The sequence below is a fragment of the Propithecus coquereli genome, unplaced genomic scaffold (assembly GCF_000956105.1).
Source record: "Propithecus coquereli isolate 6110/MARCELLA unplaced genomic scaffold, Pcoq_1.0 Scaffold188, whole genome shotgun sequence".
Classification (NCBI taxonomy): Eukaryota; Metazoa; Chordata; class Mammalia; order Primates; family Indriidae; genus Propithecus; species Propithecus coquereli.
The window spans coordinates 1,955,983-1,969,198 of record NW_012143634.1 but is presented as its reverse complement, the minus strand read 5'-3'; the positions used below and the strand labels follow the sequence as shown (position 1 = coordinate 1,969,198).

General features: G+C 39.7%; 1 protein-coding gene across 1 annotated transcript in view; it reads right to left on the bottom strand.

The window, feature by feature from the left end:
• EFHC2 (EF-hand domain (C-terminal) containing 2) overlaps window positions 1-13,216 on the bottom strand; it is a 150,995-nt gene that overhangs the window by 83,551 nt on the left and 54,228 nt on the right. Inside the window, exon 3 of the mRNA XM_012642805.1 lies at window positions 9,556-9,706. Within this exon, the coding sequence (XP_012498259.1) occupies window positions 9,556-9,706 (151 nt within the window). The remainder of the gene's footprint in view (window positions 1-9,555; window positions 9,707-13,216) is intronic.

Below are 13,216 nucleotides of genomic sequence, written 5' to 3'. Positions count from 1 at the left end.
AAGCTGACAAGTTAGCCTGCCACAGTTTCATGGATGTTGGTAAAGACACGAGATGCCTTGGTTAGAGACAAGGGGCAGTATATAATTCAACAGCAGTAACAGGAGCCAGAACAACAGCATTTTTTGCACCAGTTTCTTAAGCCCCAAGTCCCAAAGGGTGACATAACAAGGGCCAGGTAACACCTGCACACGCAGTGGGCTACATTATATTAATAGAAGAACCCTTACGGAATCCAAATCTTCTATAATGAGTAGTAAGCATCTCTGCTTTTTATCTCAGAGGAGATACTATCTTTGTTAGACTGGACAGTAAGCATATCTGCCCTTTGTTCTGGAGGGAGACACTACCTCTATCTCCTAAGGCTATACGCAAACCTGCACTTTCCTCCAGAGGAAAAGACCATCTTTTATCTTTGTCTTCCACGGCTGTTTGCTATATAAACATCCTTGAAGAGATAGTCCAGAACAAAAAGCAGTCAATGCCTCTGCTTATAAGATGTACAGAAATGCAAGATACCTATGGAGAATTGTCTCTTAACATCTGCACCTGACTTAAGCCTGAGAATCTACTCCAAGAACAAAGAGAAAAGGGAAACAGAACAAACTGAGGATCTAATGATTCAATAGAAATTGGCTTGTGTGACATATGTATAGAGGTATTTTAATATAAAGATGTTAACCTATCTTCATCGGATTTTATATAGCACTGAGAATGGTGCCTTTTCCCAAAGTCTAGAGACACTTAGAAATTATTCATTCCTTATTCATTAAGGAACATTTAATGAATATCTTTATGTGCCAGGAACTGTGTTGGGCTGTGTTCCATTATTCTACTTATCATCTTTTCACTCTGGTGAGAGGAAATTAACTAAAATCATTTTCATCTTCTTTTCTTTGTGGCAATTTTTAATTACTTGGTACATTAAATTAAAATAATAAAACTATAAAATTAGAATGGCCTAGAATATTTTTAAATGTACTACATAAAAGACGATATAATTTTACTGCAAAAAATTATACTTCAATTAGCCTTTAATTCATGGCACTGAAAACAGTATGCAAATGATTTAATCATTCAAGATTAGACATTTAGAACAAATTGCATACTTAAACATCTATAAAAGGATGGACATTTCAGGTGTTTTCAGGAATCTCTTTAAAAATACTTATATTGTGACAGTTTTTGAAATATGTAAGAATTATTCAACAGTCAGAAGCTTCTTCAAAAATTCCATCTAGCTTGCATTTGTACTTCATTATAAAAATTCAAATAAGCAAGTTAGTGCTGATTTTTGTTCAGTAAGACTTTGAATAGGAATCCTATATTTTTCTAGGTGGGAAGAACTGGCCCACCCACTGGGCTTTTAAATAATACTAATCACAATCATCATCATAGCCCTAGGATAGACTTTCATTTACATTTTCTCACTTAATCCTCAATAATCCCATAAGACAGATAATACACAAAATATGAATTTTCAGTTTATGGATAAGAAAACCAAAATTCAGAGTGGTTAAGTGCCATGCCCAAGGTCATACCCTAACAAACAGCAGAAAAAGTTCCTGAACTTGGGTTTTCAAACTCTAACTAAATAACATTGCTTTCCATAGTTTTCACTGAACTGTATCTCACTGTACTGCAGTCACAAATTACTTAAGTGAAGGAAAGGAGGAAGAGCCATAGGCAAAACTGAATAGAAATGGGTAGAAGAGCTGAAAGCCACCAGGAAAAGGAGAGAGAGAGATAATGGAGCTGCTCTTTCAAAAGAACAGTCTCTCTCTGCTCTAAGGGCAAATTTCCAGAGATGGCCCACCTGCCAGCTGTTGCAATGCCCCCTGCAGAGCTAGCACCAGTATGTTACCTGCCCCTTCCTGGAGCCTGCATATCTCAAGCCCCCATACTCTTCCTTCTCTTAGCCTCCACACTTCTCTCACTAGATGTTTCTCAGAAGAGGCCAGGGAAGTTCTTTGTGGTAACAAGAAAGAGTCCTGACCATCCATGAGTCAGAAAGAGAAAACCAATGTGGGCCATTTGAAATGTACGGTTGCACGAGAGCTTTCAATATTATATTCATGAAATTTCTAAAACTGTGTTCTTTGGGAATTAAAATTTCTATTTATTGGGATTTGTGTGTTTATAGTCTTCCATGACAAACGGCAGAAACTCTAGCAGGAGTTTGTTCTGGAATATCAAAGAAATGGGCAGGATGCCATGTCTTTGCATACATTGAACAGCAGCCGAGATCATCAAGGTAGATAAAGTTACAAAATAGAAAAACAACAAAAGCACTATATTTGTCCTTTAAATTTTCAGATGTTTATCTTCTTAACTGCCCAATAAAGACAACTGGGACACATGTCCAGGCATCAGGTATCTGCTTTCAAGCTTTTCCTCATCTTCATATTTTACATCTCTCTTCCTTTTTAAAAGCCTTGCTATCTGACTATACTCTGAAAGCTTTAACTTTCTAACATTTCCCTGTGGTTTAGATCAAAGTGACCATATATCCACTTATGTTTAATGTGTTTTCATGTTATTCAGTTGAGACTTGCCTTAGATCTTTGCTCAGACCACTAAATTTAGTTTTTTGGAATTCACCTTCCAGAATAAGACTCTAACCTCTTACCTCTAATTTTAAATATAAGTGTGTTAACTTCACTTTAGTAACGCTACAGACTTAGGGTATATCCAAGTCTAGAGGCAGGTATTTCTTAGGTGAATAAACAACTGGAATTGCCACTTGTCATCATGTCTACTGAGTTTGTACCCTAAAAATACTAAGAGCCTTAACTGTGATCAGACATAATAGAGCATCTTTTCCTCCTCTTGTGCTCACTATATTCCTCCACTAAAATGACTATTCCAGTTTTATTTTTATTTTTCTAAAATATCACATTTAGAGTTTTGGTTTCACAAAAATAGCTTTTTTATATATAGATAACCTGGCACCTGCCTCACAGCAAAAGAATAAAAACTTAAAAATTACATATCTCTGATCACAATAATAACAATCCTATGAGTCTCCCCCTTAGTCACTAAATAAACGCCAAAATATTAGCCTGCTAGGGAGTCTAATGTCCTCTTACATTACTACCTTCTTGCCTAGTTTTTCTTACACACTCTATGATCTGCTCCCAAATACCTCCCAACTCCTTACTGTACCAGTTTCCCACCTCTGTATCTCATGCTGTTCCTTTTGAATGTTCTGCCTTTCTCTTCCATCTTTACCTAGAGAAACTTTTGAGATACAACACAAATGCCATCTTCTCTAGTGGATATTGGCTTTTTCTCCTCTGATCCCTCAAGTACCTGGTACCATTTATGATGCCTGCATTGTGCTATAGGGATTGTCTATCACTTTTCCTTCCCTTTCCCCCCCCCCTCCCTTCCTTTCTTTCTTCCGCAAATACTTACTGAGCACCCGCCATGCACCAAGTACCTATCTTCACAGACTAGTGACTCACCTCCGCTCTTAAATTCTACACTGTTCCTTCCATTCAGTGACAATTTCCTCCCCGACGTCTACCTCTAGGATTGCCAGATTTTGCAAATTAAAATACAAGATGCCCAGTTCCATTTGAATTCCAGATAAACAATGAATAAGTTTTTAGTTATATAAGTATGTCCCACACCACATTTGGGACATAGTTATATTAAAACTTCTTCAATGCTTATTTGAAATTCCAGTATAACTGGGCATCTTTATATTTTATCTGGAAACTCTCTCACCACCCCTCCTCTACTTTATGGGATATATTATTTAGATATAGTATATGCCCAATATGAATGAATGGCATAGGAACGACTAACTCCTATTTTGTGATTACATTTGTGTGAGTCACGTGATTATCTTAGGATATTAAAAAAAGTATAAGAAATACTTTCCTACTGAGGGGCCCAAACAAGTCATTAGTGGAAATCAGTGTTCTTAACCAGGGATGTACTAAGAACCACGTGGAAGCCAGTTCTTGACCCCACACCTACAGAATAAAAAATTCTAGGGTGGGCTAGGAGATTTTGATGATCACTCCCAACTGAGAACAATTGATATAGATCATACCAGAAAATCATGGCACATTTCTAATCATTATCCTTTCTTTAGTACAGATTAGTTTGGACTTGGTGTATTTAACTGACAATTACTTTGTTAGGCAATTAGAGGTAAAAAAACTACTGGGTTAACCTCTGACATTCTTGGCTTGATGTAATGTTGTTTTAACTACATTCCAGCAGAAAAGCAACACATTTTATAAATAGAACACATCTAACCAAAAAGAGAGTGATGTCCTGGCAAGAAATGAAAGCAAGCCTTAAAGTGCGACAGTGACTTACTTGACTCCTAACACACAAAAATCTCCTTGCCAACAAGAATTCGTGAATATTAAAAATATGTTGTTCTGGTTAGAAGCTGTATGTAACTGACTGCCTATTTTGCTACCCTGCTAATGGATGCCTCTTTTGTTTCTGGCTTATTTCAAATTCTTTCACCCTAAAAAAATTACATGATAGCAGCAGCAACTGAAAGGGGGTGGGAGGAGTTCCAGTTGCACTAGTTTCTGAATAGTCAGGTCCACAAGAAACAGGTACATCCGACCTCCCAGTTCATTTGGAAAATATCAAAACCCTGTGAAGTGATAGGAACGCCATCAGTGCACAGCACCTAAACTTGACCCCTTGCCTCTTTCCAGGACCAGGATCTTGGAAAGGCCAAGGACCAGGCCACTCAAGATGACACAACTGAAAGAAACACTACCTACCCCATCCCACTGAGGTCTGAGCCATTGGCTCATTAAGCGTGTTTTCTTTTTTCCAATCACTTAATTTAGGAAAGCACAAAGAAAGTGTTTAAATGGTTTTTCAAAGCATCTGCTGTCCAAACAGACCTTCCTTAACAAGAATCATCATACTAAATATTTCAAGAGAGACTGGTTTCTCTCTAAACAAAGCTCGATGACAGAGTGTTTGTGTTTGCTTTCTACAGGATTTGCTACAGCCCTCCAGGTTTCTCCACTCTGGACAAATTCAATGTTGTTACACAGCATGATTACTGTGTATTCTGTACACAACCCTTGAGCTGTGTCTTCAGACAGGGAAATAGCCTGACCACAGTGAGCCAATCAGAAATTCTGAAATTTTCCAAACAGACTTTAAAATTGTCTTTTACTAAGGTTTGTTTCTTCTGAATCTTAATGAATAACATTCCTTCCTCCTTACATAAAAACGATGTTCAAACACATCATTATGAGTATCTTCAACTTGTCTTTGGAATCTGTCTACGTGAGATTTGAAATCAAGAGGCTGAGAGTTTAGGGTCATGAATGAAGCTTAAAAAAAACAAGAGGCTGGGGGCGGTGGCTGACGCCTGTAATCCTAGCACTCTGGGAGGCCAAGGCAGGCGGATCATTTGAGCTCAGGAGTTCAAGACCAGCCTGAGCAAGAGAGCGAGACCCTGTCTCTACTAAAAATAGAAAGAAATTAGCTGGACAACTAAAAATATATAGAAAAAATTAGCCAGGCTTGGTGGTGCATGCCTGTAGTCCCAGCTACCGGGGAGGCTGAGGCAGTAGGATTGCTTGAGCCCAGGAGTTTGAGGTTGCTGTGAGCTAGGCTGACGCCACAGCACTCTAGCCCGGGCAACTCTGTCTCAAAAAAAAAAAAAAAAAAGAAAGAAACAAGAGGCCAAGAGAATTGAAAAGTCTTAATAAAAGCCTTTCCAAGATCCTACAGAGGTTGCATTTCATACTTCTTGAATAGTTTAATAAAACTAATATTCACTGGACAGGGGCCAGTGAGCTACAGGAATATAAGCTTTCACTTAAAAGGTAATAACAAAAACATAGTACAAGTCACTAATGCAGACTTGGGTGTTCTGTGACCTCCAGTCCATCACTTGTGCAAGTTTGGTGTTGCAGTGGGGAAAGCAATCAAAAAATAAGCAGAGCTTAGTTAGGGAATATTAAACAAAACATTAAAATTTTTTACCTGTAAGAAACTATTTTTTGCTAAAGCGATACTGCCATTCACCCAATCAAATACAATTAAAACAGATGTCTACAGAAATCAAAAGTTGTAAATTTTTTTGTTCTTAAATAATTCTTCAAACCTTTTCTAACACATTCTTGCCAATCTTTAAAATCTGCCTTATAAATGTATTAAAAATGATCCTAAAGAGTCTAAAACATCTTATCCTTTTGCAAAATAAAATGTCACATTTTTAACCTTAAAGTTTGTGAAAATCTTCTTTTAAAATGTTAATGCATTTCCATATTTCTTAAAAGATTTACCACTAAGACATAAGTTCTCCAAAAAAAAAAAAAAATGACCAGGGAGTGGACAATGTGTCTGTTGGAACACAAAGAACAATGGGGACAGCTCATATTGCCCCCTCATACAAGTCCTCACCTTTTCCCACCATTAGTGAAGCCAAGCAGAGACACTAAATCAAATCCTCTTCCTCCTTCCATCTCCTCAATAGTGGCTCTCTTCCAACATGGTAGAACAGCCTGATTCTAGTTACAATCTGGATGTCCCAATTCCCAATCCACATTTCTAGTCTTGACGTTTTTCCTGAAAACACATCTGAAACAAACATACCACAGCTACAAACCCCAATCCTGTTCCTTGCTCTGTGCTCCTGGGCTTTATAAAGGTATCATCATCCCTTCAACCACAGAGACCTCTGAAGCAATCGGTTAAGATTCAAATGGAACAAATTACCTCCCTCAGCCTGTTTACTCTGCTGTAAAGGCTGACAATGACAATACTTACTTTAGATGGTCATTGGGGAATTAAATGAGATAATGATAAGGTAAGCACTTCATCATTCCATATTCCCCTTCCTCACTCTCTATATTTAATCACTGGCCAAGGCCTATCAACTCTGCCAACTAAATATCTCTCAAATCCTTCCCCTATTTTCTATTGCTACCATCATTATCCTGGTCTGGACACTGAGCACTTCTAGGCTGACCAACTGCAAAACTCTTGGACTAGTCACCTTGCTCCCTTTCCTCTCCAACCTGCTGGCCTATTATAGCTCCATGAGATAAGGCTATGATGGGTCTTATTCCTTTTGTCCATTTTCCCAAAACCCAGCATAGTGCCTGGCACAGAGTAGGCATTCAATAACACTTCTGGGCAATGCCACTGGCTCCAAATTCATTATCCCCAGCACCAGACACAGTGAAACCATGCTCTAAGAAAAATCTCAATCTCATGAGCGCTGAAGGAAGTCCTTTGCACACTGAATGAAGTTGCATGATGACCTTGTTCTCAGAGGCCCACGGCCTTCAAATTCCTGTTTCTCCCCTTTGAACCCATTGTGGTATATCAATACGGAGCCGTCAGGCTTAGATTAAGTAGTTAGTAAGCAAAAATTTTATTCAACATAGGCAGAAATCATAAGACGTGTTAAATAATGATAAGTTGGTCATAAGTAGAGCATGTGCATGTTAAACATAGAAAGAAAGGGCTAGAAAGACCAAGAGATAACTAATTTTCAGCAGGTATTAAATATACATGAGGCACCTGGGCTCTAAATATTCATGATATACTAAATATACAAGAGGCACTAAATATTCATGAGTACTCAATATTCATGAGGCCTTAATTCGGCCACTCATTCATTGTTGACATCCCTTCTGGCCCCATGTGTCCTCTGCCCAAGAAACACAAACAAAACCCAAGACAATTCAGCAGGCTTACTGGCGAGCTATAGCTGTGGCCAGGTGCACTTGTCCCTGCATGTCTCCAATAGAGCAAGTGTGTGCCCTTAACTCGAAGCCCCTTCTGTCTGTGGTTTTCCTTGCCTGAACCTCAATTCTGGTCTCCAAACCATACTATTAGCAAGGAAGGCTGGTGAAAGAGAGAGAGACAGGATCATTGCCAGCCCCAGGATTCAGGCAGTGTAGTATGATCCTTCCATCCACTTGTACCCCGTCCTAAGTGTGTGAACTTATTTCATCTCTTTCCTCCTTGGTTCTTACTATGCATTTTAAATTATTTTAATGCATTGTGTGATTCATGCATTTTTAATTTGGTCCATGGGCCTTCTGTTCTGTGGCCTCTGGGAGAGCTTGCATGCATATTTCTTGGAGGCCACCATTGCATCAAGGTATTAATAATATGCCACACAACACTCTGGCAGCCACATAGAGAACCAATTGTAGGAGGAGCAGGAATGGAAGCAGGGAGACCATGTTAGGCAGCTATTCCATTCCTCTAGTCAAGAGATGAGCACAGCTTAGGTGAGGATGGTAGTAAAGGAGATGGAAAGACATGGACATATTCAGGATATGTTTTGCTAGGAAAATGAACAGGGATGGTAGGTATTAGCAAATGGGTAAAATAAAAGGAGTAGAAATTGTAGTCAAAGAAGGCAATTTCAGAGACAGAGATATTATAGGTGGCAATACTTCAAAAGACAAAGAAACAACAATGTACTAAAAATCATGTCTCCTTAGGGGAACAAAGGACCCTGAAAGGTCATTTACACCAACCACTAAACAAACACTTGACTCCCCTCCTATACCTCTACCTAGCTGTCAGTGAAAAACAACCCCTGACCTGCCCCCAGGGCCATCTAGCTATACCAGTGAACAAACAGATAGATTTCCCTCTCCTCCACCCTCACAGCAGACCCCTACTCCTAACCCCATCCAGGTCCATTCACTATAATTTCTGGCAGCTCTCTTGAGGGTACAGAAAATAAGGTCACCCCTCCTCCACATGACAGCCCTTTAGATTCCTGAAGAAATTTATCACGCACACTTGAGTCCTCCCGTTACAAACAGATATCCCTTTTCGTTATTCTGACTTGCACGTGACACATTTTTGGTCCTTTTACCATCATGGTTGCTATTCCCTGAAGGCGTCCAGAACTCAGCATCATCCCAAGACAAGGACTCACAGCACAAACAGAAGAAATTAGTCACCTCCCTTGATCTCTGCCATACTCTAATAATGTAACCTAGGATTAGCTTCTCTGGTGGCCACATCACAGAGTTAACTCTTATCTGTTGCTGAAATGGAGTATGGATAAAGACGACTGGCATCCATGGGGTGAAGGAACAATGCCTCTGTGTTGAGGCATCACTGAAGTCTGTGGTTAACAGACATGAGGATGAGGAAAAGGTGGTTGAAACAAACAGCAGTAAATTCAAGAAAGAAGAGAGAACACCAATCTGGAAGTGGCAGTGGAGAACAGCTTTCCCTTCTCCCCTGAGGGTGTTATGAACGAAGTGATGTGCTCAACTCAAAGAGATCAAAGGATTTGAGGAAAAAGTCAAAGACACGGGAGTGTTTGCTCATACCAGAGCAAACCCAAAGGATACAAGTGTGCCAGAGGGGAATGAGAGAACCAGCTAATGGTGCACGGTAGAAAGTTTGTAAGTCTCCAACAATGACTAACCGCTACCAGCATGTTTATATTCACCATTGCGAACAAGTTAGATACCTAAGCATTAGCATGGGGTCTTTTAAGAAGCTAAAGAAAGACAGGATATAAACGCAGGAGTTAGAAGTGAAAGAACCATAACTCTGCTTTAAATAGATACCTTGAGGCAGTCCACTATTTTTCAACTCCGGTTCATTTACTTGAATTGTGTCATCTTCAGGGTAAAAGTAGATTTTATAGCGTCTTATTCTGTAGTTTTCTTGGCTTTTATCAGGTACTTCATCTTCTAAGTAGGCATCAAAAGATAATACCTGTTGGAATCATAATTAGAAACTAAGAAATAAAAAAAAAATTCAGCAAACTTAAAATCAATAAAGCCACTACCTGTATACTTTTTGTTAATGTAAAGAAAAAAGTTGAGGGGATTTTTCCAAGAAGACATTCTACACATCAGCTATGCGAATGAACATACAATCTAGGATATAGCACATAAAGATTATTTAACACTTTCATCACCATTTGGTTAGAACATGGAAATAATATTCAAGCAATACATCCACCACTCAGCTCTACCATAAAGCGAACTAGAGTTTGCCTTTGGGATTTCACAGTGGGATTCTAAATGTATGGTGCTATTGAGACAAAATACTCTTTCTCACAAGATGAATGTAAGTTTTGTCAATTTTTTCCCATTAACAATAACACAAAACTACCTCAGTTCTAGGATAAAATTATCCTGACTCTTGGTCCTGCCAATTGCTTGCCCTGAGGCAATTCCAACAGGCAGATCTGAAATTCTTCCAATGTACTAGAGACCCACTTTACACTTTTTCAGGAACCTCAAAGAACCTAGATCAATGCTAGACTCAGACTCATCTTACATTGTATGTTTGTGGTGGTAGATGGGGAGGGGTGGGTAGGACAGATGGATTCTAAAGCAGTTATGGTAAAAATCAGAGGTCATCAAATATCCTTAAAAATTCCTTAACCACTTTGGATAACTGTGCTTCTCAGTAAGTAAAACACAGCCCGCTTTTCTCCCATGCTAAATCAGATGACTGCCTGCCTGCCTCTTCAGTCGAAGACCAGTAAAAATAGTTTTTTGTTTTTTTTATTTTTTAGAGACAGAGTCTCACTCTGTTGCCCAGGCTGGAGTACGGTGGCATCATCATAGCTCACTGCAGTCTCAAACTCCCGGGCTCAAGTGATCCTTCTGCCTCAGCCTCCCAAATAGCTGGGACTACAAGCTCATGTCACCAAGCCTGGCTGATTTTATTTTTTAATTTTTTGTAGAAATGGGTTCTCACTATGTTACTCAGGCTGGTCTCCAACTCCTGCCTCAGCCTCCCAAAGTGCTGGGATTATAGGCATGAGCCACTACACATGGCTTAAAACAGTTTTTATGCTTAGGTGTCACATTGTATGAATGATATATATCTTTGGAATCACCATTGGAATCATTCTCAACATGGTGTCCTGCTCACACACTGAGGAGGACATGGTAATTGAGAACAATTGTGGGAACAGTAGATTTAGGCTACCATTTCAAGCTTGATCTGGGGCACAGACTCCTTGAGAGCTCCATTGAAATATTCCCTTTGTCTCTCACTTGTGATCAATTTTTATCATTGAAGTTGCAAAAGTTAGTTGTGCATATCATGTAACTCCAGGGTTATTCAATATGGATAATATGATATATATTAGTGAGTCTCTTAGATGCAATCTATCCTCTAAGGGGTGGTCAGTTACCCTAATTAAGAATATACACTCCAGGAGTGTTTAGCAAATCTCTATCAGAAGCCCACACTTCAGAAGAGGCTAACAAAATACTTCGATAGTCTTTTTCTCTGATCAACAAAAGAAGCTCTGTTACCATAAATGATGTTAGAAATGAGTTTTGGTTAGTGAAATGATTATATTCAAAATCCACAGATAAGTTACAAATATTGACCAGGCACTGTCCTAACAGGAACAGGTTCTAAGGATCTGGTGACCTCTGGAATCTAAAATGGCACTTTTGGCTTCATTCCGAAATGGTCCTACGTTCAGCTGCTTTCTTGGGGAATTTGGCCTAATTCCAAAGAGAAGGTTAGCGAAACCCCACTGCTAGAATGCTGTCACATTTGTATTCAGTGAACATTTCAGGTAAGATGCTGTTGAATGGGTACAGGGTTTCCTTCTGAGGTGATGAAAATGTTTTGGAACTAGATAGAGGTGACGATTGCACGACATTGTGAATATGCTAAATGTCACAGAATTGCACACTTTAAAATAGCTAATGGTTAACTTTGCTATGTGAATTTTACCTCCGTTAAAAAAAGATGTTGGACACTGAATTGTGTTGGACACTTTAAAATGGTGAGTTTTCAGGCAAGACAGCTGACTAGAGACATCGCTTGCCAGACCGTCCAGGAGGGAAGGTAGGGTTTCAGATAAAGGAGAGGGGAGAGGAATCACAACTCAGATGTAGATCATCGAGAGAAGTGCTGGAGCCTACCAGGGATCTTATGGAGGAAAACTGTATAGCAGAGAAGGGAGAAGACAAAGGAAAAGAGACATCGGCAAGGATAAAACCCAGAGAGGCTCGGAGCCCAGTGAAAGGTTAAGAGGGAATTCCTTTCTCTCTCCCACACCACTTCGGTGACCAGCGGGCTACCAAGTTTCTTGGAAGCTTTTTCACCTCCACGAGCCCAAGTATAGCAGCAAACATGAAATGGTGGGGAGAACTTATGTGATCCCAGAGCTTGGACATTCTGTGCAGGATTCTCCTCAAAGGAGAGTGACACGAGAGGCCACAGAGCTGGGTTTCTTCCATTCAGACGCTTATTCCTCCCCACCTCTCCCCGACCCACTGCAACTAGGAGAGCAGTTTGAGCCGAAAATTTGGCAAGCATCTGCCTCTCCCTAGCTGGCATGTCCTGCAGTCTGAAGTCTCCAGAGAGACCGGGGCCCATGCCTTTCCCCTTGAGGACCTACAGGGAACCATTCTCCTAAGTGAAGTATCTCAAGGATGGAAAACAAACACCACATGTACTCACTATTAAATTGGAACTAACTGATGAGCACACACGTGCACAGACGGAAGCAAAACTTAGTGAAAAGCAACCAAGGAAGGAGGTGGAAGGGGAGGGGAATAAACCACCTAATGGGTACCATGAACACTATTTGGGCAACGGCCACGCCGATAGCCTGGACTCAAGCATTCCAAAAACAATCCATGTAACCTAAAACATCTGTACCCCCGTAATATTTTGAAATTTAAATAAAATAAAATAAAAGGTGAGTTTTATGTCATATGAATTATATCTCAATACTTGAAAATAAAGGGGGTTAATGTTGGAACACCTGAAAGGACAGACAGCTAGGGTTTCATTGAGCTTTTAGCATAGGTAGTATTCAATCTGAGATTTTTTTTTCTTTGTAATCAGGAAAGTGTGGAGAGAATATTCTTAACGCTCACCTGCCTCTATGTATTGAATGCTACTGGTATAAATTTGAATGACCAAACTGGCATAGGTCAGTTGACAACAACTGTCATGTATGTAATCATTAAATATTTATCAATCAAATGACGCATTAAAAGAGAAGAAAGGATACTAAGCGGAAATAAAGAGAAAAGGAATGATCTTATTTTAGGCTTATATGACTAGAAAAAGGCCAGACAGGGCCGGGCGCGGTGGCTCACGCCTGTAATCCTAGCACTCTGGGAGGCCGAGGCAGGTGGATCACTCAAGGTCAGGAGTTCGAGACCAGCCTGAACAAGAGTGAGACCCCGTCTCTACCAAAAAATAGAAAGAAATTATCTGGACAACTAAAAATAT